Here is a 27,644-nt window from a genome sequence, read left to right as displayed (position 1 = left end):
ACTCCCCGCATCAGAGGCCCCTCACAAGCTGATTATCCGCACCACTCACGCTTACGATATACTGTCCAGCTAAATAGTTTTGGAACGGCATGTGTATCTTCAGAAGTACCTAACTACGTTACTATGGGTTACCCACAACTTATTTCCCCGTTGCCTTTTCTTGTGATTAATTTGCATCACGAAAACCACGCCCAAAAACGCACCCGCTATGTTATTCGAATAAGATAACGATTGCGTTATAAACGTATAGAAAGTTAGAGAGATCACTATACGCACCAAATTGTATAGAAACTGGAACAGTTTCACCTAAAGTTGTCTGTTAATTTATCTATATGCGCGAAATCATAACCGGCATGGATTACGATAGCCATACGATAGTTCATTCGCTTAAGGATGCCGCTAGTTCAGCTTATATGTTAGTTGTCGAATATTATGAATGGATTTAAAATGGAATTGGCGTGCCGTACGTCCCACCATGAGTAAACATGTCTATTAACTGATAATAATAATCCATACCAGAGAACAAAACCGATGAGATGATGTAGAATTTGCCCTAATATAAGATGAACATGCCGGTGTCAGATCTTTGCGTGGTATAGAGAATCAACGCCTACTTTCCAGGAAGGTGAGGGCTGACACATTATGCATACCAGAATCCTTTGTTTTTTTCCCAGGACTTCGTTCGGAGCGGTTCAAGTACGGGGAGGGCTAGTGAGTTTGCGAATTCATTAGTGGCATCCTAGTCCATACCTTTAGAAGATTCCTGCTTCGTCGAAGGGATTACTGTCCTATTCCTTTTTTTCACCGGCCGGATGTGTAACGTTCGTTCGTGTTCCGATCTTGCTGCCAATCAGGTACACTCATATCGGGTCCTGCAGGGCGACCTGTAATAGGCTGGTTAATTGGCGCAACCTTTTTCCCCTCTGATACATTTGTGGCCGGTTGCTGCTTTCGCTTCGATTGTTCAACCATCTTGAAGATGTAGCGAGAAAAGCTGCGAAGACAGGCGTTTGTCGCTTCTGCGAGCCTTAATTTAGCCGTCCAAGCCGCGAACTTAGCGTAGTGAAGCCCACCAGAATGTGTTTGCCATCACCTTCGATATCGCTGTTATACTGTGCGCGTTTATTCTGCACAAGCCACTGTGAAACTGCGTCGTATTCCAGGCCTTGTTATTTACTCAGTAATTATCAAAATGATGTTCCTGACCGCGACCTTCAATTTTTCGCGCCGCACCTTCCCACACTTTGCTTGCCACGCTGAGCGAACACTAATATTATTACATCTCTCAGTTCACTTAGGCTGCAAGTAGAATCCTCCCATAACCTTCATCAACCTCGACACCATAAAGTACCGTTCCTGCTAGAATGAGAGCCTTCGTACGTATGATAATGCGGAGTACGCTCCACTTGCCTCCCCTTGCCCAGTGCATATTTGAATTATCTTGGCTAGTTCCTCCATCACCTCAGTCGTCACCTTGGTACCATCTGTCGAGCCTTTTATTCTAATATCTAAATGTTTATTATTTTAATTTTCTTACCGTTTTAGAAAGCCGTAAAACTGTACCTAAGGCCGCCGTTATCTGTCATCAACTTTCGTCAACACTTCGCTGTTGGCGTTTCAAGTAGTTTTGGTCCGTGTGCTTTTACGATGATAGGCGTGCCTAACAGCATATGAAATTATGTCTACATCTGGATTACGTACACTTGAAGTCTTTGGAACTAAACTATGTGGTAAGTAAGATTTCATAATAGCTGGCCTAAGACTAAGACGTACGTCTTCTTGTTGTTCGCTCTGAGCACTAGTTTTTGAGCTGCTCCTTTCTTCATGTCAGCGATTTCAACCTAGTGTCCTTCCGAATTTATTCAAAGCGTTGTTGACGTTTAAAAGAAGACCAAAAAACAAATCCAGAGTCTTTATTTGCTTTTACGGCCCACGCCTTTACAATTATATGATTTATTGCCGTTAAAACCGAGTGGTGCCTTCAAAAATCACACTGGCAAGGTGGCATTAGGATTGCGTTCCTCAGCAAAGTCTTGGATTCGCTTCTCGACGATGAAGTCCATTCGTTTAGCCAGAGTCCGCAGAAGACAGATAGGTCTGTAGGAGCTTTTCTTTTTCCATAACCAGTACCACTTCCGTTCTTTTTCAAGCTTTGGAAAAATTACCTTTTCTAAAGACGCTCGTGGCAACTTCAGCCACTGACAGGGTAAATTCCTTTCCTATAAAGAAGTTTTATAATCGTAATCAGAATGCCGCCAGAACTCATCGCATTGTCTCGTTCGATTCTTTCACCTGCTACCATTGCTTCATATACAGACACAACCAAAATGCGAAACAAATCTTTATCTGTTATAAGCTTGGTAACTAAAAAATAGTTCTCCTATAATTTCCTTTGTTCTTAGGTTCAAAAGAGTGGGTTTACTTTCATGCTAAATATTTTCACTAGTCATCTTGTGCAAGTGATTCCGTGGATCTTTGTTGAATGACTTTTGAAACAGTGTAAACTGTCTCCTTACCTTTCTTAAACGCACATTTCAGAGCTGCATCGGATCTTCTGCTGAGTCAGCCACTAAAGCAACGAGCTGGTATTCGTGACAATCTCTCCGCACCTTTGCTTGCTTTATGTCTCGGCATCTCCCGGCACATTTCCTATCGAGCCAGGTGATCTCCTCGTTTCATCGGAAAACGTATATTTATTTCGGCCTAGCAGGCCTATTAGCATGAATTCAGAGCTTTGCCGCTTCCACGCAACTCCTTGCCAGATGATTTTGCAGATCACAAGCGTTTTTTGTATGCTTTTCCTGATAGTAAATGTGGAGTAGCAAACTGTTACGTATACGTAAATTTTTCGCTCGCTTCACTGAAAGATAGGTGTATCCCTGTCCTATTGAAGGCTGCAGAGTCATTAGTAATCATCAATTTCATAAACAGCTGACCTCTTTGATTCGTCCTCCAGGTGCCCCATGCCTTCGAAATAACTTTCATAGCCATCGGAGAGGATTACCGGCAGTGTCTAGCAACTCTATGCATTGAATAGGGTAATGGCAACATTGATTCGATTGCGCTTCATCTAGATAACCTGAAATGGAATCACTATTATTGTTAGCTCTCCGTGTTGGCTGGTCAATAGAAGGAGACATGTTTCCACTTTAGAAGTTTTTGGGGGTCTTCAGGCGCAATTGAAACGCAAGCCACTCTAAGGATGGATATGACACCAAGCTCCAAATTCAACACTTGCTTAGTTACGGTCGAATCCGAAAACCGGATCAGCGTTGACAAATTATAAGTACCTCGTCATATGCACGCCATAATGACCCGCCATCTCAAGCCGCGGGTTCAAGACGTTTTCAAAATTTTAGCACGTCGTTTCCTCTGCGACGCTTGAACAATAACTTCAGATCCATTAGCTTCTCCTTCTTTCGTATTAACTTCCACATGTGTAACATTGCCTATCTTCCTTGCGGATAACTTGTTCAATCCATGGAACAGGGTCTTCATGCTTCTTCACGTGGTGGCATTAACCGAATCCAAAAAGCCCCTGCCGTTACTATGCTATCCGCGATCCTATCACTAAAGCCATCTACTCTGCAGCACGTTCTATTCTGAGCACTTGTTTAATACCTGGGAACCAGTCTCCTTTTGATGCTTCCTCGTGTGTTGTTCCCGTAGAATATTCGCATTTTCCATTTACCTTAGTGACCCAATGTTCAATTTCAGTTAGATTACTTAGATTACCCACATTTAGATGTTCCCATCGACCGTATTTATCTTCTATCTCGTAATTCTATCACTTCGACGAAATTGACAGCTTTAGTAACGTAGCGTGGCATTGCATTGCCTTCTTTGCCACTTCGTTTTTGTTTGTTGACCGTCGTTACTCATAGTGGGAGATTTCTCAATTTCCCTATTGTTTGCACCTTTTCCGATCGCAGCCGAGTTCATCAGACAGCTCTTAGCTTCCTCGTTCACCTGCCGTGGCCTCATCTTGCCAAGGACAGGTCTTCCCTGGTTCGGCGCCCGACTGTTTTGTCCAAACTCGCGCAGTATCCATAGCCACAGTTTTATAATTTGCCCAGCTGCCACCAAAAGCGTTGTGGCCCGAAAAGGCACAGTCTCCCCACGGTAATTCACTATAATCTAGCTGAGAGAAGGCTGTATATTCAATGCCTTCAGCAACCTTCAATGAAAAACAGCGCATTTCAGCGCAAACAGCGCAAAAGTACACCGAAGTCTCACCACCTGAGAGGCAAGTCGTTTATGATAGTTATTGTGTAGCAGTCATAATCATGAAATAGACTCTCATGCTAAAAATAACACCATTATTTTAAGAACCGTTCTGCTCACTTCCTAGAGCAAGAAGCAGGCTATTCATACAAATCAGATCCCTGATACATCGGAATCTTTTGAAGGCCGTTCTAAATCAATCCGTTCACATTGGACGCAGGCACGTAGCTTGTATACTATATTCCTGCTTTTTGGTAGATAAGCAGATAGTCTACGGCAGCTATGGTGCTTACTTTCGCGGTCGAAATAAATAATCACCAGCGTATTTAGCACTGAACCCGCTTGATTTTAACGTCAGTTAAATATATGGAACGTTTTTCTAACAAGCGTTGTTCGTTGTGATTATCTATCTAGGCTCATCGAATTCTCGTCTTTAGCAACATGTTTTCTAAACGTGCCGTTATATGAATTATTGATTTTTTAATTTTTTGATAGTATATAAATGCTAAAAGCCTTGCAATATATCTGAATTTCTAACAGAGAAGTAGAGGCAAATAATATATAGGCAGGGCTATGTTGATTGGATTAAATGTCGATAGATGTATTTTCTTTTCCTTTGATTTTTTGACAAGTTTCACATCTCACATATGTATGCCTCTTCGCCAAAGAGGCCGATGTGCGGGCATAGGGTATAGACCAAAAGCTTTTGGTTACAAAGTTTAAAATACTTACGTTTGTTAGAGTTATAGGTGCATGACATTCATGAACATCCTGTAAATTGTCACTGATGCGGTTGGTGGCCTCGACAAATACTAGGACTCGCTTCGAAGCACAACCTTACAAGCTTATTCTCTCACGAGTTCTCTCAACCTAAACGAAAGAGGGTTCGTTTCTCTCCGAAAACGGGTATCTTGGATCACGGTATAATAGGCGATGACGCTATTGATGATTTTATCAACAAGCCCATTAGTCCTCCACACGCCCTACCCTGGTCAGGTTTTCTTGAAATCAAAGCCATATTTGCGTTAGACATCATGTAGGTCAAGCTCCGCTTACTCACACAGCCACACCCAAAGGATTATATTGTCGGTTTACTTATAATTGAGGCCTGTTTCCACTTGTATTAGCGACAAATACAGTAGATGCAAAGCATGGTTACGATCGTCTCTTCAGCGAACACGTCGTCAATGGCTTTTGAAGTCGATTCGCGCCATTGCTAGTTCACACCACAGGACACATGTAGCTGTGCCGTTATGTGTTTCTGCTTACCTGAGACACCGCCATTTGCGCTTGGGTTAAAGCTTAAAACATTTTCATGTTACGGTTACTTATCTGCCTTCTATTATTTCTTCGTAATCTGTTGCTGGTTTTAAGGAGTCTGGTTTCGGATGGCTGTCGATAACATTCAACGTTTTTGGACCCATCTTGATCTTTATACAGGATGGGGTCCCAAATGGTTCCGCGATCCCAACCAAAAAGTCTGCGCTGAAAGCTGAGGTCAACCGCAACACAAGCAAAGGGTTCCATTGCTATCTGATGCCTATTACCTTTGTACGAATTTCTTTCTTGCCAAATTATTGTCGATTGGTTCCGAGTGACAGCACCCATAACAGGTAGCAGAAGTCAGGTTTGTCCGAAGTTAGGCTAGAGGTTCTAGAGGACGCAGAAAGCCTGGATTTAGAATAGGTTTCTCCTTCTTGCCTTCCACACAGATGAAGATACAAAACGATAAAGACGAAACAAGACAGGCTGTTGAACGCGCCAATCGGTGAAGCTGAAGGGCTGCACAGGAACAGAGAGCAAAAACGACGCAGGAAATCTCCTGAAGGCCCAGTGCCGTTCGAAATGGAGTGGCTAGTGGGTACGCTCTCGGATGCTGCGACAGTGTCTGCCACACGTGGTAATGGCTGCAATATCTGTGACGGCGTAAAGCTAGATTGGGCATTTTTTGCCTCATGGAATAGTGGGAAACTTCGATGATGAAATTTCTACATAGGAATGTTCGGGCGTGCGGTGCTGATATGCAAGCAAGCAAATCGTAAAAAGGTGTTTAGGAAGCTAAGCCTCTTGAGCTATTGCCAAGCTACCAATGGAGTTTCAATGATAAAGCAAAAAGTCAAAGGCAAATTTTATTTTTTCAGAAGGCCTTGCTAGAAAATTATACCGAGTGTTTTTTTGCGGAACAAGTAAAAAGTGCTGAAATTTCGTTGTGTATGTGTCGACAAGATATAATTAAGTTACATGAATAATTCGATGATCGTAAATATCGCTACTCACCCGGAAGTGTTATGCTCATAAGGACTGATTTTATAACAACTCGATTTACAACTTATCTTGAAAAGACGTATTACATGGTTTTAGAGTTTTCGTTGTTTCACGAATTATAGATGCCGTTGCCTGAGATAACGATGGTGTATAGTGCCCATATTCCCGTTGGCCTGGAATCCAATTTATCACTTAAGAGGCTCCTCGCTGCTAGAAAACTACAGCATTTCTTTGTCTCTACATATTGGGTTTTACTAGGCAAAAAAACAGTTTAAAAATCAAATAAAAATTACAGCCTACGAAACAATCTGCTTAGTTGCATGTGTAGGCATAATGTTCCGTAAAAAAAATATTCAAATATTTAAAAAAAAATTTAAGATGCTCTACCACCTCCTGATACCATCGTGCAGTGTCAATGTCGTCGTGCCGACGATGAAAAGAAGCGGCGTTGCGACTTCCCTGATAACAAGGCCCACACAAGGCCTTACCAGCTTGCCTCAGTAATAGCCAATGGCTTATTCTGCGGGGGCAAATGTAGACTCGATATTTGCGTACATAAACAACTCTGGCGGTTAATTTAAAAACACTCAGTTTGATGCTGACGTTAAAAGAGTCAATGGTCTGCTTTACACAGCATGTGGAAAAATACGGCTTCGTACTATCGTTGCGCTACAGATTGCGCCAAATTGAAATGGCAGGTTGAGCCTATCAATGATAATTATTGCTTACTTTTTGAGCGACCGATTTGTCAAGAACAGTTGTATGTGTACGCATACAACGGAGGAAAACTATTTTCAATGTTCTAGTTAAGATGCATTTGAAAAAATAGTAGAGCCAAGAAAATTTTTAGTAACGGGAAGTTAAATCGTACTATAATAGACCAAACGGAATATACGTAATAGGTATTATAGTCCTAAATGTCAAGCAATGGCACGTATAATCCGTGGAACAGCCGATAGTTTAAAACAAAGGGGAATATGTAACATATGTCATATATTAAAGACTAGCTGCAACTAGTTTTTATAAAATCATTTCTTGTGAGCACAGTCCCCTCGGGTGGATAGCAATTAATAATTATTCATATAATTTAATTGCACGTTCATCCCACTGTTATTAACTTTGATACAGTAAAATTTCAACACTTTTCACACGTTCCGCTTGAAATATAGCCAAATAGTCATAACCAAATACTTCAGAAAAGGTCACTTCCTGATATTAACTTTCTGCCTTATAATCGAAACTTGACGGTGGCTCGAATAGCGTAGCTTACGGTGCCGCTTTTACGGTTCGCTTTCTTACATGTTAGAGTGGAAGTGCGAGCCTTCCTAGGTAGGAATGCTTTGATCAAAGTTCCCCGGCGTTTCTCGGTGACGGAAAGACTCATCCGTTTTCAGACTAACGGAAATCGGATTGCGACAAAGGGTGCCCAATCTAGCCCACCCCCGTCACGAATGTTGCAGCCATTGCCCCGTAGTCCCTGTGACGGAATTCGCGAACCTATCTACTAACTGCTCCATGCCAAACGACATGGAATATTCAAGAGGTGTGTCATGTCGTTCCTGTTGTCGAGTCCTGCGCATCCCTTCAGCTGCGTTGATTGTAGCTTTCAGCCCTGCGTTCATAAACCTTGTAGCGCCCGTCTCGTTTCGTCTTCATCGTTTTGTATTTTCATCTGAGAGAACAGCAAAGGCTTTTATTTTCCTGTCGAAGGCAGGAAGGAGGCACCTATTTTTAATATAGAATTCTCTGCTTTCTCTAGAACCTGTGACTTATATTCTTGCAGACTTGACTTCTGATCTTTGTAATAGGTAATATTTCCGGCGAAAGGAAAGAATCAATCGGAGTCAGTCGGCCATATCTTGGCAGAAACCAAGGTCGTGCATGGATAGTAGGCATCGAATATCAATATAATCTTTTATTTGTGGTTAGTCTAATATTAGCTTTCCTTGCGGATTTTTTGTCGGCGTCGCGTACCTGGGTAGATCCTATAGGAATCAGGACCTGTACTATTTATTATTTGTTGAAATAAAAGCAATTGTTGCACCTTTCGACTAAGAATGTGGTCGACAAACAAGCGAAAGCGTGGTCTGTCGGACCAGAAGCGAAAGTTGAAGAAATTATAGATGGGAGGCGAATAACCGTGACATAGGGTGCTAGAAACCTCAGCAAATAGTGATGTCTCAAGCAAGCAGAGGGTACAATCACGTAACTGTGTGTACTTCGATATGGAATCGGGACTGCAGACAATCGGTGACATCCTGACTAAGGAGAATGTCATGGCCATGCCTTGCATATGTTGCATTCGTCGCTGGTGAAAATTAAAACAAACAAACGAAGAAAGTAAGTAAAATGTAATGTGCAGGGGAAGCCCAACGCACGCGGTATGTAGCGCTGCCGATTATGAAATATAGTGAGTGTGTAAAAGGCAGGTGAGAATACCGTCCATACCGTCTCCACCTATGTTATTATAGTATAAGGCTCCTGCGTCCTGCTCCTGCAGGTGAAGGCAGGTAGAAACAGATATAACCTATAAGATGTTCGCAAATTAAAGTGTCGTGCAAAAGTAATCCTGATAAATGTAAGGGTGTTTCTTTAAAGAGAAAAGTTTTTGGTCTATGTCACATAGTTATGAATTGGTCTGTTTGATATAAACTCATGACACGATTGTGCTTGGCCATACATGGAAAACGGCTGCTCCTGCGAATTCGAAAATCCGCCGGGAACAGTAATTTCATTTAAACTGTCCAAATGAACTGCAATCGAAGCAAACTTACCTATGCCACAGCTGTTAGATCACAAGCTATGTTTTGCTCTCTACGTCAAACAAACGTGACGTTAGCCAAAAGAGAAAGCGAGTGAGTAAGAAAGTCGGCAGGATAGTTACGTGTGTTGTAGCACGCGGGCCGATTAAAGCGCCGCAAACCAAATATGGTGTTCGCTTCTCATGGTTGAAGGGCCAAAATATAGGGCATTGCTAATCGTGCTTTGGTAGTCCAAATGAGTCGGCTGCAGACCTTGTGGTCCTGCCTGATCGCTACAGCAAGATAGTACCAAATACTGCCGATGATTTGCTAATCCACTTATTTTATTGATTTTTTTATTTCTCCAATTTGCTACTTCGTGGGCCTCCTGTAGGATGAGCCAAAGAAGCAAGCGCTAATGGAATGCATGGCTACCAATAATATCTGTATTCCTAGAAGGGGAGACACTCCTATCCTTCAACGAAGTGAATGTGATTCTGCGTAGATTGGATAGTCTGCTGCTCTGTCTTTGCTAACTGTATAACAGGATAACGATCCTTCCGTGAGAATTTGAATGCAATAATCAGTACATTGAGTACGGAGTGGAAATTAACATGCAACCTGGATTGACCCCAGAATACAGCGACTTTTTCAACCATAAAACTAATGAGAAGACCAGCCTGGCTTCGCACAGACATACTCGAACATATCGAAGTATAGAGCCCGCAAAAGTACAGAAAGATTGTCACGAATAATAGAGACAGAGCTCAAAAAGTCCCACGCTACTGTAAAATTTGCGATTAAGAAAAGTAAAGAAACGTACTGGAATAGTTTCAGGGGTCCAAGACTCACGAGGTCACCCGCACAAGATAGCTTATGAATGGATTCAGCCTGAAAGTACGACTTGTCTCCTCGGGACATTGATTAAGGAAACAGAATCCACATCGAAAAGCAAATCCGAGAACGTTATTAAAGAGTATGATCTTATGCCGTCTTCGTGGTGTAATTTTCGAAGGTATCGCTGGGTTCTAACAGCAATAAATCGTATTATTGCAAGGTCAAAGGTTATAAAAGCTTTTACACGAAGGACTAGGGATTTGTTTCTTCTCTTAGAGATCGCTTCCATAGCCTTCTGTGGGCGATTATTTTGAAATTGCTTGAGAGATAGGATACCGCTCTATCTGCCCACAATCGTCTCTATATATCATTACAATTGGACTATACAAATTGGAAGGTTTATGGGGCGGGGTACCCAGGACTCCACCTTACGCCCGCTATTATGGAATCCTGTCTACAACGATGTCCCTAGGCTTAGGAACCTTTTGCCAGATGTAAACTTGCGTACGCCGACAATTTGGCTATTACAATGAAAGCACGCAGACAGAAACTACCCGAAACACGGGCATGACAAAGGTTGACGGATGAATAATAGACTGAAGTGGCTGGTCCTCACCTCAGTCAAAAGGGAAAAGCTGTATGCAGTCGGAAGGAAGAAGTGCAAGCTGATTATCGGCGAGGAAATTAAAATCGTAACCATTCCTAAATACATGGAGCACAATTAGATAGGAGAATAAGAAGAATCCCTACGTCCGACCGGGTATGGCAAAGACGGCTGAGGTAACAGAACGATTTGCCAAGACAGTTTCACAAAATATGTGTAGGTTGAATGAAGGCGCCTCCATGCGAAAGGCGCAACAATGCATGGGATGAAGGCAACGAATGTTTAAAAGCCATTAACCGTCTGATACAAAAAACCTGATAACTGATACGTGAAAAGTTTTCTATCTATTGGCTGAGTGTATGCATAGCTTAGCGTGACTGTACCGCCGCTTTAAGGACGTGCGATAGGACAAGTTTGCATTTACAGGGGCCTTATAGTAAAATGACATGGGTAATGTCCGAGTGTTTTTAGAAGCTTCGTTGTATGCTTCGCTCATTTTTCACTGAGCGATTCTACGCCTTTGTGCGACAGAGCAGGCTTAATGAGATTAGTTATTCCCGTTTTTTATTTGTTGTTGCTCTATGATAACCATCATTTCTACTACGACGTTTAGGAGTTACGATGGGTGTGGTTAATGCGACGTTTCTTCTATAAGTAAATAAATATATATAAGTTCATCAATTTTTGATATTTATACGGAATCTTTTCTGATTCCGTACAAATATCAAAATACAAAAAATAAAATAAAACTCAGCGTAAGTTTAGCAAAGTCTGTCCCGCTATACCAGGTAAGCTTATCTCACTGATAGGAGACACGTTATTGCACAAGAGGCCTAGAAAACTTACCTATCACTCAAATTTAAAGGCAGACCTGCAAGTGTATCACTGAACATAGATAGATATCTAATAATTACATTAACGCTTGCAACAACAACGGCAAAAAGGAAAGTGTTAGTATAACAACGGAAAAAAACAATCAAAATTGACTACACTGAGTAACGTTTACTTAATTCATGGAGACTGGCTGGAAAGATACATCAATCTTCGGCGTTAGGAAGCCGTTTGCTGACAGTTCGAATCTTAGAAAATGCCAGTACGTCACTGCTATCATGATAAACTCTTCGTTACGCCGGATCCCGTTGTACCCGAATTCGCTAGTATGATAATATCAGGGGCAATTGTAATATTCCAGCCATCAGCATCCTTCTAAAATTTAGCCGATTGGTTAAGCTCAGCGGTTTAGGGCCTCATCTATGTTATACATATAAGTATAAAGAAATACTTTACTCTACTAGCCTTAGACATGTCGCTCTACAAAGCAAACATATCGCCGCAGCCATACGTTCTCACGACGCTAACGTTGATAATCCGTTTCAAACAAATGGCGCAGCCGTATCTTTCCAATCTAGGGGGTGAACCGACGTTGATGCCCAATGATGAATAACATAATCGATGGCTAAAAAAAGGACATAACAACTATAAAAATAAAAAGTAAATAATATTTAACGGTTAGTAAAGTTCTACCGTTATCGCAATACAACGGTAATGAAGATCCAGTGATGAAAGGGCACGGGTGCTCTCAGCTTCACTAGTAAACGGGGCCATAATACAGAATGCCAGTAATCGATGAGTCGCCTCTGAATGGCAAAGGAAACCAAATCGAAGTAAAGGCGAAGCGTCGAAAGCTCAGGCTTTTAGAATTGCTTGAATTTACAGCTTGAGTTTTTACTTCATCTGATAAATTATATATATATATATATATGCATTTCCCCATTCACACGTTAACATATGGATGCCATTTCAAGCTTCAATGGTCAACAACGTAATATTGTTTATCTAGATGCGTACTAAATGTTATGACAAAGTTCTAAATTACATTTTGGATCTAAGGAAATGGTCGTATCTCCCATAGATCATGGTCTGAAATGAAAAAAGAGGCGCTAAGTAGGTAGCTGGTCACCCTAAAGCGGGTAAAACTTGTTTGCAATGACTCACTTTTTCGATGTGGCATGTTTTGCTGTAATTGTTCATCTACCTAGAGGACTAAGTTTAAGTTATAAGCTTTTATTTTTGCTTGTAATTTACATCATATTGTTGGAGATCATCGACTTGTTTTGAGTAGTCAACCACCTGGTTGCTTATAACAATTCACTGGATAAGGATATACGGTTAATAAGGAACTTCAAGATAGGATTGTATTCATTAAAACTGTAAACTAAACTATCGCAAAGAGCGGAACATTTTTCAACGATTGCAGTTCTATAGCACAAGGTTCTTAATCCATCAGCTTTTTTTTTTTTGCTCTGATACACCTGCACCGTATTCAAGTCTGAACTCGGCTGAACGATTTCTGATCGACAGTTCTATGCACAAATATAGTAAAGTCAACACTTCATCACTATCCGTCACAATATGGGCTTCGCCGGACCTACAGCCAGATATCAGGCGTTGTCTTTTGGCATCTTTTAATGGTAGAAAACGTGTTTCCAATCGTGTCCAAATGTGCAGTACGTAATGCTAATAAAAGTCAGGTTCTGTCACAGCCGTAATTGGATGTCTACCGTCGATAACAGGGATGGTAACGACTGGTAAGAAGCGCAAACAACACCTTCCAAGTCCGGACTTCAGTTAATAAATTGCAATATTTAGTTGATAAACTGACCTGATTCTAAAAAAAAACTATGACTTATAAAATGATTTATGCTTAACTATAGTTAGTTGGTCGGCGGCGACATATTGTAAGCGTTGACGACGTATCGTTTGGTAATACGGGCCGCGTGATGCGACATACACATAAACCCAAGTAATCCCCGTATTAATACTATAATAAATAATAGGTAATTAATTACCCTTATCGGGCTTGACGGATCAACCGTATTAGTGCGTAGTGTTTGCTTTGTCATCTTTTTTGCTGTGTGAAGATCTATCACCTGTAACGCGTCCTTAATATAAGGAAACGTTGGTTACAGGATACAGATCTACAGCGAGCTCCGAATTCGGATGAACGTTGCCTTTATGCATTGTCATATTTCACAGTAGTTGAAGCGAACGCGAAATCTCTTCGATTATATGTAAATAGATAGCTGAATAAGATAGGCTTCATTCTATTCATGTATTACGCAAACAAATATAAACAACAGATCTGGTATTTGGGCTAGTCGAATGAGAGGATATGGGGCTATCACGAGTTCACAGATGGTAAATGAGCAGCAGGTAAATGATACAATATACGCATACCCCCCGCTCTCCTTCTATCGCACTTTTCAAACAACAAACGAAAGGACGACGCAGGAAAATTGTTTTGCCTATAATATGTCAAGTCGTATTGAGATTGTTTCAAATGGAGTTTTTTTTTTGTCACTAATGAACGCGCTAAAATCTATTGGCCAACAGAATATACATGCTAATAAAGCATGACCAGGCTCAATGTGAGATAAAAAAAAATAAACACAATATAAGTGAAACACTGTTAATATAGTTATGGTGATTGGGCGTAACGTGTAGTGAAATAACTTTTTTTGTATTGTTGAAACGCAAAGTTATCTGTGCACCCCTGTAAGCTTTATTAATAATAGTAGTACTTATACTTCTTGACTTAACTGATTACCGACAAAAATGCTGCAGAAACAATCAACAATCTGGACCTCAGCATAGAGCAGTATAAGATGTACGTCTTGTCGTATAGAGGACACATGGATACCCCATGTGCTTATATAATCCGCATCTGTTCAGTATAACGCGTCGATTGTCGTACAGCGTCTTCCAATGAAATGAAATATAAAAAGGCGAACGTACCATTAACTAATACATTCAGAATTTTAGTTTGCTATTTTCCAGGTCCTCATCATTATCTATTTCTCTTATCTATTAAGTGGAAAATACTACAGGATCTCTCTATCACTTCATCCTGTTTTGCCTTTAACACGGCTCTGAAAGCAGTACCAATGTCAACTACGTCAATAACAGCAAAATCGCTACTGGGTTGCAGTCGAAATTACCTAATTTCACGTATCGTACAGAAAGCCCATAAGTTTGCCATAAGCGTCTTCTCAAGAAACTTTCGACGCGTGAGCGGAGTTTGGTTTGGCTAGAGAAGACCGAGTATATCTTGGTATCGAAAACTTGCATGAAACATGTTTCGAAAAGCCCACCTTTTCCACAGCGGAGTCGTAAGCCACTCGTGTATCATTGAGACGCAGGGAACGCGAAGTCCGGCGGTATGTACGTAAGCCATAAAATTAAGCGAGAAGTTGATTAAAACGGGAACCGTGCAAGGCTGAAACACTACAACATAAATGTAAGCATGTATTTACACTGTTAAGTTCTCACGATGGTGCGACGCCGGATTCAGTCTCATACTTCAAGAACAGCTTGTAACTGTTTCCCAGGGCACTGTAGGAACCAACGGAACTTTGTAGATTATATTGACCTCGTGAGAGTACCCCGAACCCGCCTTGCCGGATGTTCGAGCCTCCGGCAATTATTGATGCTCTCTTTGTAAAAGCGAAATGGCATACAACTGAGACTTCGGTATAAAAAAAAAAAAAAAAAAAAAAAAGGAACACAAGGCAAAGCGAACTGAAGTATCACCGAAGTCATCAACTCGATAGACTTGTAGAAACAAGTATCTGGAGCTCTGAAAACACTGATGTCATCTTTTCTCGGTAACGATCATTTGCGTTAACAGTTGTTGCCGTTGCAGGACGCGTAGTAGGTGTGTGGGGAGCTTTGACGTCATTCAGAGAATAGTAAGCATTAGATAATTCCAGTGAAGAGCTTGTAAATCGCCATAAGAGGTTCTCATCGAGATCCGACTTACTGTGAACTCTCCGTAACGATCCGAATGGTCGGCCAAATGGCTTCGGTCAGATTAGCAAAACTTGTGGAAAACGTTTATGCATGGATTCGTTGCAACAACTTAATCTATCACGAATCGTAAGAAATTACGTCAGAAAAAAAGTAAATGAAGTTTCTTTAATTCGCCCTGTCGTCTCTTTGTCGATCTTGTGCCATTCAAGCTAGCAAGTTCGTGAACGTTCCAATAAAGTCGACGCCACGCCATAGAGGTGGGTGGGTGGGAAGTTCTTCCTACCACGGTTGCGAGCCATAACGATGGAAAGGTAAATTGTAAAACGTCTTTCTTCTACCGTTACTTCTAGGTCTCGTGTTTGAGATTTTCTAAGTGTTAGAAACGTGGTGCTCAGCACACGCTTCGATAAACACTATCGGCGTATTCAGCAAAAAAAAAAGCATCCAATCTGATTGCTTAGTTAAAGCCGAATCAGCCTCCATTGGTATCGCTTCGCGGTGATAGTCTTTATCATACATTCCAGGTTCTAGAGATAACGCACATGTCAAATCGACAATTTATGATACGATCGAGGAGTAGACTTATAAAAACTGGTAACCGACAATCGCTAATCATATCAGTGAAGGTACTATCTCACCTCTTATTCCCCTGGTGTTGGAGGCACGACAATCTACAGTACTTACTAAAAATAGATATCATAGTATTGTTTTAATAGCAGTGACCGTCGCAAAGTAAATGACGGAAGCCATGGAGCGCGTGTCTAATTTCCCACATAGCAGTTTGTTCTAGCAGCTGTGACTATTCATTGTTTTCGTATTAAGATATTTTGAATTTAAATTGGCCAATTTCTTTTTGTAAGAACTGCGGACACCTGGTGATATCACGCAGTACGTGCTTGTTCTGAAATTCCTCTACCCGTTTCGCGTAAACGCAACAAGGCCCTGAACCATTTTTGGCAAGGCATATTCGATTTTAGTCCTCGGTCCGAGGTAGGCGGCGACACTACTTTTCAAGATACTACTGGTGCTATCTTGATTTAAGAATATTTCAAAACAAACTTATCGTAAGCTTCCAATCAGTGTGGTGATCTTAGGGCCTTGCTCTCTTCTTCTCCATGTGTTCTCCGAACAATCTTGAGCTTGCAGGTAACGAAATATCCGGTTGGTCCGATTGCCCCTCAAGCATAAAAAAAATTGAAATTATAACTAATAGTTCGATTGTGTTGTCAAGTCTATCTGCACAGATGTACATTTCTGCCTAAGACTAAGATCACAGTAATAAGATGTGACGCACTGATTGGTTGTTTGTGCTCACGATCTAAGAATATCTATCCAAAATCGTGTGAGATAGTGCCCACGAGATGGTCCGATCTATAATGGTGCATTACCGATTGGAGTTTTTTTGTAACAATTTGGGTTGTATGTATGCACTTATGAAACGCTCGACACAGAACAAGTTTGTATATATTGGTGTTGATATATTAAGCTAATCTTTATAAGGTCTTCTGGTTACAATTTACGTTCAGCTAACCTGCTCGATGGGATCGAACCTATTCAATCCATGTCTGAAGCTTGAAGATTTTTGTCAGGCGAGGCTGTACCTCCTATTGAAATAAAAACAGATACCTATGCCAATCGAGTGTAAGATGATGAGAGGGCTTTAAGGCCCAAGCTGGTATTGGCCTATCGCTTCAAATATGATGAAGCTTTCAGCCATTAATGAAGCCCATGCAAAGTGTACCCTTCGCGCATGCAGATAAGGAGACGCGTATACTGCCCAATCTTTCCAGAAAAAAAAAAGAGAGCATTATCTAGTTTGAGTTCTACTCAATCGTCCTAACAGATAAGATTTGCGATACTATTTTATGCTTGCTATTACACTCTTCTGTTGATTTTACACTTAGTTGTAATTATGTTCTATGCCTTTCTAGCAGGAGACTGTTAGTTTCACAATGCAATATTTTAATTTTGCAGAAAAAAAATGTAACAATATACAGACGGAGATATGTACCGATCATTCTTTTCAGTGCAAGCATAGCTGTACATGATCTACATACAGACGTGGCTGGCTACTTTACACGCCAAAGTCCTATTCGTGACATCGGAAAAATCGATAGTGTTAGGCCTCCGCGATAGCTTGCTGGACAACTTGCAATTTGCTTGCTAATGTCAGAAATATGCTGTGGCCTACGACTGAATCCGGCCGTAGACGCACGACTTATTTCGTGCTGGGAGCCAGCCGTCTGCCTAACAGCGGTGCGGAACGTAAGGCTCGAAACACAGAACGACCAGGAGGTGTGTGGAGCTGCTACCAATATGGAAATTCAATCGCTGAGCTTTATATGGAAAATTGAAAAATTCGCGATGTCTTTTTTTTCACAGTTTTATATATATCGAGAGTTCGAGACCATACAGGTTCAGCTTCTTCGAACGCAGAAATATCCTTTGATATCAGCAACGACACTATCAATTCTGCACGGCAGAACTAATTTTATTTCATCACTTTTTAAGATCATGCCTTCACTGTACTTCAACTTGAGTTATATCGTATCGGTGCAGTAGTGAAGTCTATTACTAACGCAGATAAAACCGTGCTTTTATGCATTCATTGCTAAGCTGCAAAATCAGCTAAACAATCTTCCTGTTGCTTTTATACAGTCTTAGAGCTGGTTTTCAAATATCGTTTGAGATACGACCCCACTGCAAACATCGAACTAACCCTTAAATAAACCTTAGATAAATGTTTCTAATTTTCCGTCCGGCGTTCTTGTTAAGAAGAATTCAAACCCACTGAACGTCTTCTTAAAAGCAATAAAAGATCATTAACATAGTGCATTGACAGCTGTGTCTTTCGTATCGTATTGTGGAGACCTTATATAGAAGTTAAGTTGCAAATCTTACAATTGGAAATTTTTTTGTTCGTTACAACCGAACAATTGCCGAAGCAGCATGAGATATTCATGCCGTCCCAACAACTGTCCAAAAAAAACTACTCGAAATCCATTTGCGAATGGCGTCTTGGAACTGCTCGGTTTAGCCCACCCCAGTCGGCTATTTGGGGTGTACGTATTTTTGAATAAAGTTACACGTAATTGGGCGAAAAAATGAACTGAGCTCACTCCAAAGTTAGCAGCTTACAGTTCTTATGAACGAAGAGAACATCGCAATAGAACGCGGCTTATCGTTGTTTCTCGGTATCGCGTTTAGCGTCGAGCAACATCTAGACACAATGACAGCTTTTCCACGCAGAATATCATCCGCGACGAAAATTGCTCTCTTCACATCGATACAAAGCAGATAGAATCATGAGTAGCTGTGCCCAAACTCAAGCCCGGTCTCTAACCCGAGGTGCCGACGCTTTTCGTTCAGTAGGACTGGATGGACTTTTTACACTGTAAAACATACACTGTAAAACCGGGACGTTTGGCCGAGATGTGTATATGACCCAGCGCTATCAAGTGAACGAGACACTATGCGCCAAACACAGCTGCTAGATAACGGAAAACTGTCTTTCCCCTACCAAAAATGCCAGGCCGCATATGGCGAAAGTCGTAAAGGCCGCTTTGTAGGAGTTTGAATAAAAGTTTTTTTTTTTTGCAGCTACAATATTTACCAGACCGACGGACTATCACTTTTTTAGATCTCTCACAAATGAAATTGCATTTGATTGTCAGAAAAATCCCAAGGCCTAACCGGACGAGTTTTTCAGCTGACCTAAAAGTTTATGGTGAAAAGGAATAAGTTTAATTGATTGACAGACGGGAACTCGTGTTGCTGCAATGTAAGTAAAGGTAATGTATTTGAGTGTTCCATAATATGAACTCTTCGGAGCTAACATTATTCGGAATAATTGAATTTAAATACTGTTTGCAAATCGCAATTAGCCATAGCCACATCGTGCCATTGAGTGAAAGTCGGTAGAACCTGCCCGCTTTCACTTCACCGGAGGGAGAGAGGTGGAAGGGGCGATAAGGGTGTGGTTAGTTATCAGTGTTTGCTGTCGGAGATCCCGCCGCGAGAAAGGGCACCGAGTAAGTCAGAGGCCCTTTCTAAGCGTTTTGCTCAGTTAGAGAACTGTGGCCGCAAAGGACAGTAAAAAACAGTTGAGAAAATATCGATTCAAGTGGACAACTTCGAAAACTTACCATCACCACCACCGCTACTGCTGCGCCTTTCACCCATGTAGCTTTCTATCTATTAAGGATCTTTTATTCGTGTCCTTTTTTTGCTATACGTTTTCGAGGCAAGAAAAACTTTCGCTCTGCGATACGCGATTCGCCTCTGTTTTCTTTCGCTCAACTCATTATACTGGCATCTTTAACAGTTACACATTTAGTTTACCAGAAATTGTCGATCTTCTATTAAATATTAAATGCAGGTACTAGTGCCTAAATTAAAAACGTCTCGTAGCTTTGGATTTTCCTTATTTCGTGATTTAATTGATTCCCAACCCTATACTCAACTGGCCCCAACACAGTTTCCTACCTTATGAAGCACAGTCTAGAAACATTTTTCTGTCAAAAACATATTATACTTGCCCTGTCTAAGAGCACCACTAATTCTGTAAGGTGTTCTACATGGCAAAAAAGTCCCTTCGCGCTTCCGTTTTCAGCAGGCCCTGACGTGCCTCGCGAATACCTGTTCCTGTTTCATATCTTTCTAAATAAATCTACTACGCTTACAAATCGTAAATATAGAGGCATCGCAGTCATCAGTATCGGGTCTGATTTTATTCCATCCCTATATCGACAACGATTTACGTGATTTTTGCGTCGGAGAGAACATTATAATAATTTTCAGATGACATATGTTTACGACGACCGCGGCGGTTATCGTGGTAAGTGGCAGTCAATTAAACGGCCTAGAAAATAAAAGATATTTAAATGATTGAAGCTATTGTGAATGCTGAACTTAGGATCCTGCTTGTAAATCAGTCACAACCAAAATATCTGACGGGTAGAATTGTGTGTAATTGTTCGAAACTCTAATCGGTACGATAGGGTTCCGTTAGTCTTGTAGAGACATGATCTAAGTAGTGAAATGTTAAACCTATCTGTACGCCGGTAACTGGGAGATGTACCGGTTACGTTATAGTCAGTGTGCCTGGTCGCGTTCGATCCATTGGAGGAGTGAGTACATAACCTGTACACTCTGTTCTATTTCCTCGTGGGTTCAAAGCTCAAAAACAGCTCGAGTGAACCATCGTAATTGGACCGTGTCAAATTGTCTGATTGCGATAATTGTGTTTCCTCTTAAGAAATTGTGAAATAAACAGACCATATGTGTTATATGAAATTTCCGCTTATATAGAGCTACTGATTGTAAGCGAAACTAGAACACTGAAGGCCAAAGTTTTTCCTAATCGTAATTGCCGCTTATACTAGAACTGAGTTTTTCAGTAGAGGCTGTCAGTAGTATTCATCATATCAATCGTACGTTAGCTAACATACGAAATTACGTTAAACAAAGATCGCTCCTGTCTCGAAAGTCGAGGCTTCGTAGATTGGTCGTTATTGTTTGAAACGGACGCTTCACGATCAGGTCGTTAATTCATTCGACTTGCATAGTCGGCCTGTGACCTATATTAAATCAAGTAGAATTCGTCGAATCCCGCTACGACAGTCCCTTATTTACTATCAAGTAAAAATTTATTTGTAACAAACCCTGCACGGCGACGGATAGTTAGTATAGCAGCTGGGGTGAAATTTTCACCGAGATTCTTTCTGTATGGCGCCGGGAGGGTGCCATATTGTCCGTTATTCACAGAATTGGACTGAACCTTAAACAGTTCAGAAAAAGCACAGAAGGACAATTCATCATTGATGAAAAGTGAACGCCAACCACTGATTACGTCTTTGATTCTTAGGCTATTGTAACGTACCGTGCCCTTTGAGCCGTCTTGCAATAAACAGTACAAAGTAGGGCAAACAAACAATAATAATTACCTTTAGATACTATTCGAATGACTCTATTTTAGAAAATGCAACACAACTCGTGTAATTTTTCGCTTAGAATGTCGTTACATCACAATGATCGAGTTTTGTTGATTCCACACCCCCGACGTACAGTTGGGGGTACAGTCCGACTGACCGTAATAATAAATAAAACTTACACTTGGAACTTGAGAGCGAATATGTGGCGTTGTGTGCCGCTTCCTCCTGCTATTCGTGTTCGATTCACCTGGCGTCAAGGACGATTACTGCGCGTTTACAGCCCATGAAAGTGTCTCTATTAATAAAGCCTTGCAGCCATTACCGGCTCCGTTGAGAGAGCAGCGCTTCGACGACCTACAATCTTCTGTATCCGAAAATGTCGCTCTAAGTGGGCTACTGTGCAATGTAAGAGTGCTTAGTAAATAGACTCGAGCCCGTTCTAGAAGCTTTGACACTTTTCATCAAACACTCAGATGACTGTATAGATACGCGCAATATATGTAGTGTTTCTACAGAGAAAATTATTAGCGTGTTAGATAAACAAAATGGATGGAAACGACTATCTTACCAATTGAATTCTCTCATTTGTTAATCATTTATTGAAAATTTACAGGCATCTTTCCATTCTATATGCAAATCTATAGTAGGTAATGTGTTCTTTGCAAAACGGCTTTCCTGAGAAAAGCTAACAGGCCAATCTTCAAAGTCTTTCACGAAGTGAAATGGACTTCTGTTATGAACAAACCTAATGCTAACGGTTATTAGAAGGTCGTACAATGCACGTAAGGTCCGCCCTCTGTAAATTTTTATGGACATCACACGAGATGTCTGCAATGGGCAAGTGACCAAACATATATCATACGTTAGATGTTTGCTTTGTACGTTGGCGTAACGTTAGATAATGTAAGGGAAGATGAAGATAATAAAACTTTTCTATTTACGTATACGGGCCATGTATTAATCACTGCGTATATACATGGATTTTGCTCAAGCCACTCAAGTTGCTCAAGCTCATGATTCAGCTCAGGCCACTATCCTATTATACAATCCTGCGGGCTCGCTTTTTCTGCTATAGCCTGTCTGACCACGTTTCTGCTTAGAAAGAGGCCGATTATATTCTATAGCGCTATATCGTACCCCTCGTTCTCTACCCTCCATTATTTGTGTTATCTGCAGCGGTACGCTCGTGATCGCGCGGGCCGTGTCTGTTTGTAAACAATAAAAATTCGCGTAATCCAGTACATGTTGAAGATTGCCTCCGCCCTATTTGACTCGACGCGGAGTACGGCATGACTCCACGTACTTCTAACATTTGTATATACGTACGTATGTTTGTGAATGTGACCGTTATCAGCTAGCCGGCAAACCCGCTAATATGGCAAACAGAGGAGTTCCGTACACTTCTCAAACAATAATCACGTTATAAGACATGTTACATATAGCGGAAATAATGAGGTTAAAGATACCTTGGACTGGATCCATACGGAGCCTGGTTCTAAAACCAGGTCGACTTAAAGAAACGTCTGTTCTTTTAGACACTCAGAGTACTCGCTGCTCGCCTCGTGGCCTGTCTGGCCTATTAACATCCCTATCTATTTCTTTATTCCTCTCACTTTGGCCATGCGGGGCATTTACGCAGTTTGGGCATTACGTTTACTCAGATCTCTGATTACATTTATTATATCTCCACGAAACCGCTCGGTAGAACGAACAAGCTTAGCGTATACCTGTTCACGGCCATCGCTTAGAGCATTGCTTGACGTGAAGTATCATACTGGACTAAGAAGAAATCTTCGAGGTTACAGGTGTACTAATTGTCTCAGCTGAGCTTGCTTCGGGTTTTCCAACCCTGTATGAAGTTGCAAAGGCGAGTGCTCATAGACTATTACTAGCCATTTGTCTTGGAGCTTTTTAGAAATGACGTTGTCAACGGTTAACCTATGACAGTCACTAAGAGAAGATGTATGTTGATTAACACGTGCGGACCGCTGATGCGCAAGTACTCCCAAAAGGCCTCGATGTCTTATGGTATGTTGCACTATGTGGAGCATCATATATGTTCGTGTACTCGTTTGAGGTGAGGACGACACCGCTTAAAATCGCTCACCAGAGCTACGATTTTGTCTCCGTTTTTACGAAAATGGCTTCGCAAGCAACCTACAGCTTCAAAATTTGCCGGTAAACTAAATATTAAACGTTTCGTTATTGAGCCTCTAAGGTCGTGGGAGCCGCGCGGCGATCTCTAGAAAACTTTTCCGCAGCGAATTTCAGTGCTTCACACGCTAATCGGAATCATTTAGGCTTCAAAGTATGAAGTTCGGTTTTGATTTACGCTATCGATGTTCTACTGGTTTTAACCAAAGGTCCTAATTCATCGTGTCGATACAAAACATCTGAATACATAAATGACGACATTGATGCACGAGGATGCTTTGGCAAACAAAAGAGCCTGTCTTCATAAATCATACTTTATGTCGTACAGACGAAACTCCCTGATTGGATTTGAAGCACTTAGATAATGAACGTAAAACTACCGTCACGTAAACGCGTTATCTCCCTGTACTCGATTATGACAAAGCTTTGTTCGTGATACTGCAAATGCTTATGGTAATGAGTTCTGTTCATTTTAGGTTACATGTAGTGGTTTTTGTGTTGCTATCTTTTCTATTAAAATCAGAGATGTACACTGAAGTATAATTTAATCGTCTTCACTTCTTCGTAAGTGAAAATAAATCGAGCTGAATAAATTCCGTTGTTCTATACTTAGAAACACTAAATATGTTTTGCATACAAATGTATCCGCCGTTTTAAGCCTATGTTAGATTTCTGGTCATGAACAGATTTATGTTAGCAATGATATTAATCGCCTTGCTGAAATCTATGAAAACCAAATCTCACTATGAAGGCTTTTAGTTGAAGCCCTAGACTACCACGAACGTCCGGTGTATTGCTGGAGGGGTTTCCACTTGGCCAACTGTAGAGAAATCGACTGCTTTATTAGAACTTTGTAAGCCACTCTCGTTTACGCCTAGCGCTGATCTTCACAACTTTCTTTTTCTTCTTGAATTCATTTTCGAATTCGTTTTGTTAGCCAGAACACGTGTGCCCGTGGCAGGTTCTGTTTCAATAAAGGTGGCTTGCGTCAGCTTGGGGGCAGCCTCTTTAGGAGGCATTTCTCGATGTTGGTAAACCGAAAACGATTGCCTAGATTCAAGGTCGAGTCTGGTTCAGGTCGACCGCATACTCGTGATTTGTCTATCTTGGTCCACTTCGTCCTTTCTCTCACAAGCTGCACTTTATCGTTCGCTTAGTGCAAACATCGTTGCCACCTACTGGGCGCAGCTGAAGTCTGCGCACTTCACAGGATTTCCACATGTTGCGGCAACAGCGCAAATGAATCAAACAGTGGTGGTAATGTTGTCGCTTCGACCTCTAGAGTCTAAACTAGACAGATCGTTTTACTATAGCGCCGTCTGCGTTTGTTTTAGCTACCGCTGCCTAATGTATGCGTGTTATCCCAGCTACTATACTCAATGAAGCCCGCAGCAGGAATTCCTGCTGCCAGTCCCGCTCTGCTTATATATATATATATAGTAATGGTCAGCCATCCCGATAATCCAATGGTTGGTTCGTCCGTTTGCCGCAGAGCCCATACACGGCCCTGACGTTCAAAATATAGAGTGACTTGTTAACCGGCGGTAAGGATAGCATCTTATTAAATCTAGTCATCTGTTCACCATGTAACCACGAATCTAGCATATCAGCTTGGGGTCTGTTCTTTTGCGCATGTAGAGTAGTTACTTCAGCGAGAAGTTAACAGACACTACTACCATAGCTTTGTTCGAGTTGGTCTTCATTTTAGGATTCGTTTCCTTCATCGGCAACTTATAGCTGATTTATTATACTGTCAGCTATAGGAACGATGTGAAAAGTTGTATAATTGGAAAAGGGTTATTGTAAATATTTGAAGATCCGTTTCTAACGAGTAGGACGCTTTAAAGAGATGTTGGACAGAGTTCGTATGGTGTTGCCTTTATGCCCACAGGGTAAGTAAGTGGACAAGACTTTTTCACAAAAACTATCAAATATGAAAATAATAAAACTGAGGGTTAGTAATGCCGATTTGTAAAATGGTATCTCTTGAAGCTTATCATAGTTATGTTGGGCTTGATTTGACCGACAGTGTTCCTCAACACTATGGTTACTCATTTAGCCAGTTCAAAGAAAAAGCTTTTCAGGCAGCATCATTAAAAAGACTCCATATATCAGCGCGAACAGAACGCTGCTTCTACCGTTGTAAGGATGAGCATGCTCATTAAAAATACCCGGACCCACGATCGTTTTACTGATGAAGTGGGCCACGAAGTAGCCCAGGTCAGCAAAGACAAATAATGCAAAACGAAACACAAAACAAAGACCGGCGTGAAAATCGTTTTTTCAACCGCGAAATAAATGATACGGCTAGGCACCAATGTACATTAATAAACGAACGTATTATTGAATAGCGATATTTTCAATAAACTACGACAATAAACTACGACGTAACAATTTAACATTATTTACCTGCCTATGTGATGATATCTCATCATGGTGGGTTTTAAAAAATCTGCTCTAAAAAATGTGTTTTGTCGAGCATATTTTGTTAAAACATCTCAGAGGTTCCAATTGTTCCACTGTATGTTTGCAGAAAAAACAGCGAAAAATGTGTGTTGTCAGAACTGTTAAGTTACCTCTAGCTTTGAAAATTATGGGTATTGCTTTACTTGTAATGACTGTATCAACTAAGTTTTTTACACATATATGTTAATAGTCTGCGAAGATACTACAGATATAATTTGTTACATATTATAATAATGTGTATATTACTACGACTCTTCTCGTTGAGTCTAGGGTAGGGGTATAATTCCATTAAGTGTTCCATAGAGAGCAACCCCCTAAGAATGCCTTCTAGGCTATAGCGTGTTGCAGGACGAGCGGCTGTATCAATGCTCAGCATAGCAGAAGGCACTAATTATGTTCTGTCTACTTTTGGTTACATGGGTAAAAAAGTAGGTCTATGGTTGGAAAAGTTTATAACTAAGGCTATTTTCTCTCATTTGTTGAGCTATGCCTCGCCCTAATGTAAGCGGGCATCCCTTCTGATCACTTTTCCCCACCTGATTAGCTCCGACCTGTATTGCGATGAACATGTCAACGACAACTGGCTTTATAGTTCAAGGTAATAAAAACTAAGCGACCTGGCACTTCCTTTCCCTCTGCGATTTGATCATTTCAACTTCTTGTTCAATTATGCATTTTTTGTTATATAAGTAAATATATAAACGAGTTTTAAAAACAGAAGATGAACAACTAATCTATAACCAACTGAGTCTCCGAACCGAACATGTCCGTTACGTCTTCCAAATAGCGTTAGCGGCTTTTACAACATATCAATGTACGTTATCTATTTTTGTTCTCTTGCAGACTTGGAGTGTGCGGGATCTATTCTGCATAGCCAAGACCATACGAAGGCGTCGTTGCGAAGATCTGTGAGGAATAATCCACAAAAATCAACGTTACGAACAAGCAAACGTGCGGAAAGATTGAGGAAAATCTCCGTACCGTATAACAAATTTAGTGTTTTAGACTTGTACAACTATAAGGTCTTTAAGTGTGCAAAGGTCAAGCGACAAGCCAACTCAGTCACAGAGATGTCAACGACCCGCTTCACCGTACTTCGCACGACAAACAAGTCCTTGCTATGTGAGGACTCAGCCGACAAGCGATATGGCTCTACGGAAGTCGACCATTCATACGGCGTCACATACAAATCACCCTCACCGAACGGACAATCATCGCACGATATTCATCCAAAGCTCAAGGGTAAGCAGGCGAGAATGGTATAATTCTGTAGATGTTAGGCATCATTCATTTATCTCTCAAGTGTACTTACTTACGGTGAAACCGTATTTGCAACGTACACGTTTACCTATAACATTCAGTTGGCCTAAATGAATCGTTATTAAGGGCCAGCGTAAATGCTACAATTAGTTGATAAAGAGCCTTAGCTTTAATAAGTCCATACTCAAAACACTCAGGCCCCTTCTTGTCGCACGCCGCGCGGTACATACGGGTACAGTGAAGGACGACCAATGTAATACCAATGTATACTGGCCTAACCGTCTGTTAGATTTGCCTTATTACAACGAACATAAAATACACGCATGGATTGCCGATAATAAATGTTAACAC

At 41.1% G+C, this 27,644-nt stretch overlaps 1 protein-coding gene across 1 annotated transcript in view; it reads left to right on the top strand.

The window, feature by feature from the left end:
* Positions 1-27,644, top strand: part of kcc (solute carrier family 12 member kcc) — a 229,155-nt gene that overhangs the window by 12,545 nt on the left and 188,966 nt on the right. Inside the window, exon 2 of the mRNA XM_022841387.2 lies at positions 26,877-27,275. Coding sequence (XP_022697122.1) covers positions 26,877-27,275 — 399 coding nt within the window. The remainder of the gene's footprint in view (positions 1-26,876; positions 27,276-27,644) is intronic.

The sequence above is a fragment of the Varroa jacobsoni genome, unplaced genomic scaffold (genome assembly GCF_002532875.2).
Source record: "Varroa jacobsoni isolate VJ856 unplaced genomic scaffold, vjacob_1.0 scaffold_925, whole genome shotgun sequence".
NCBI lineage: Eukaryota > Metazoa > Arthropoda > Arachnida > Mesostigmata > Varroidae > Varroa > Varroa jacobsoni.
This window is presented reverse-complemented; position numbering and strand designations above follow the sequence as displayed.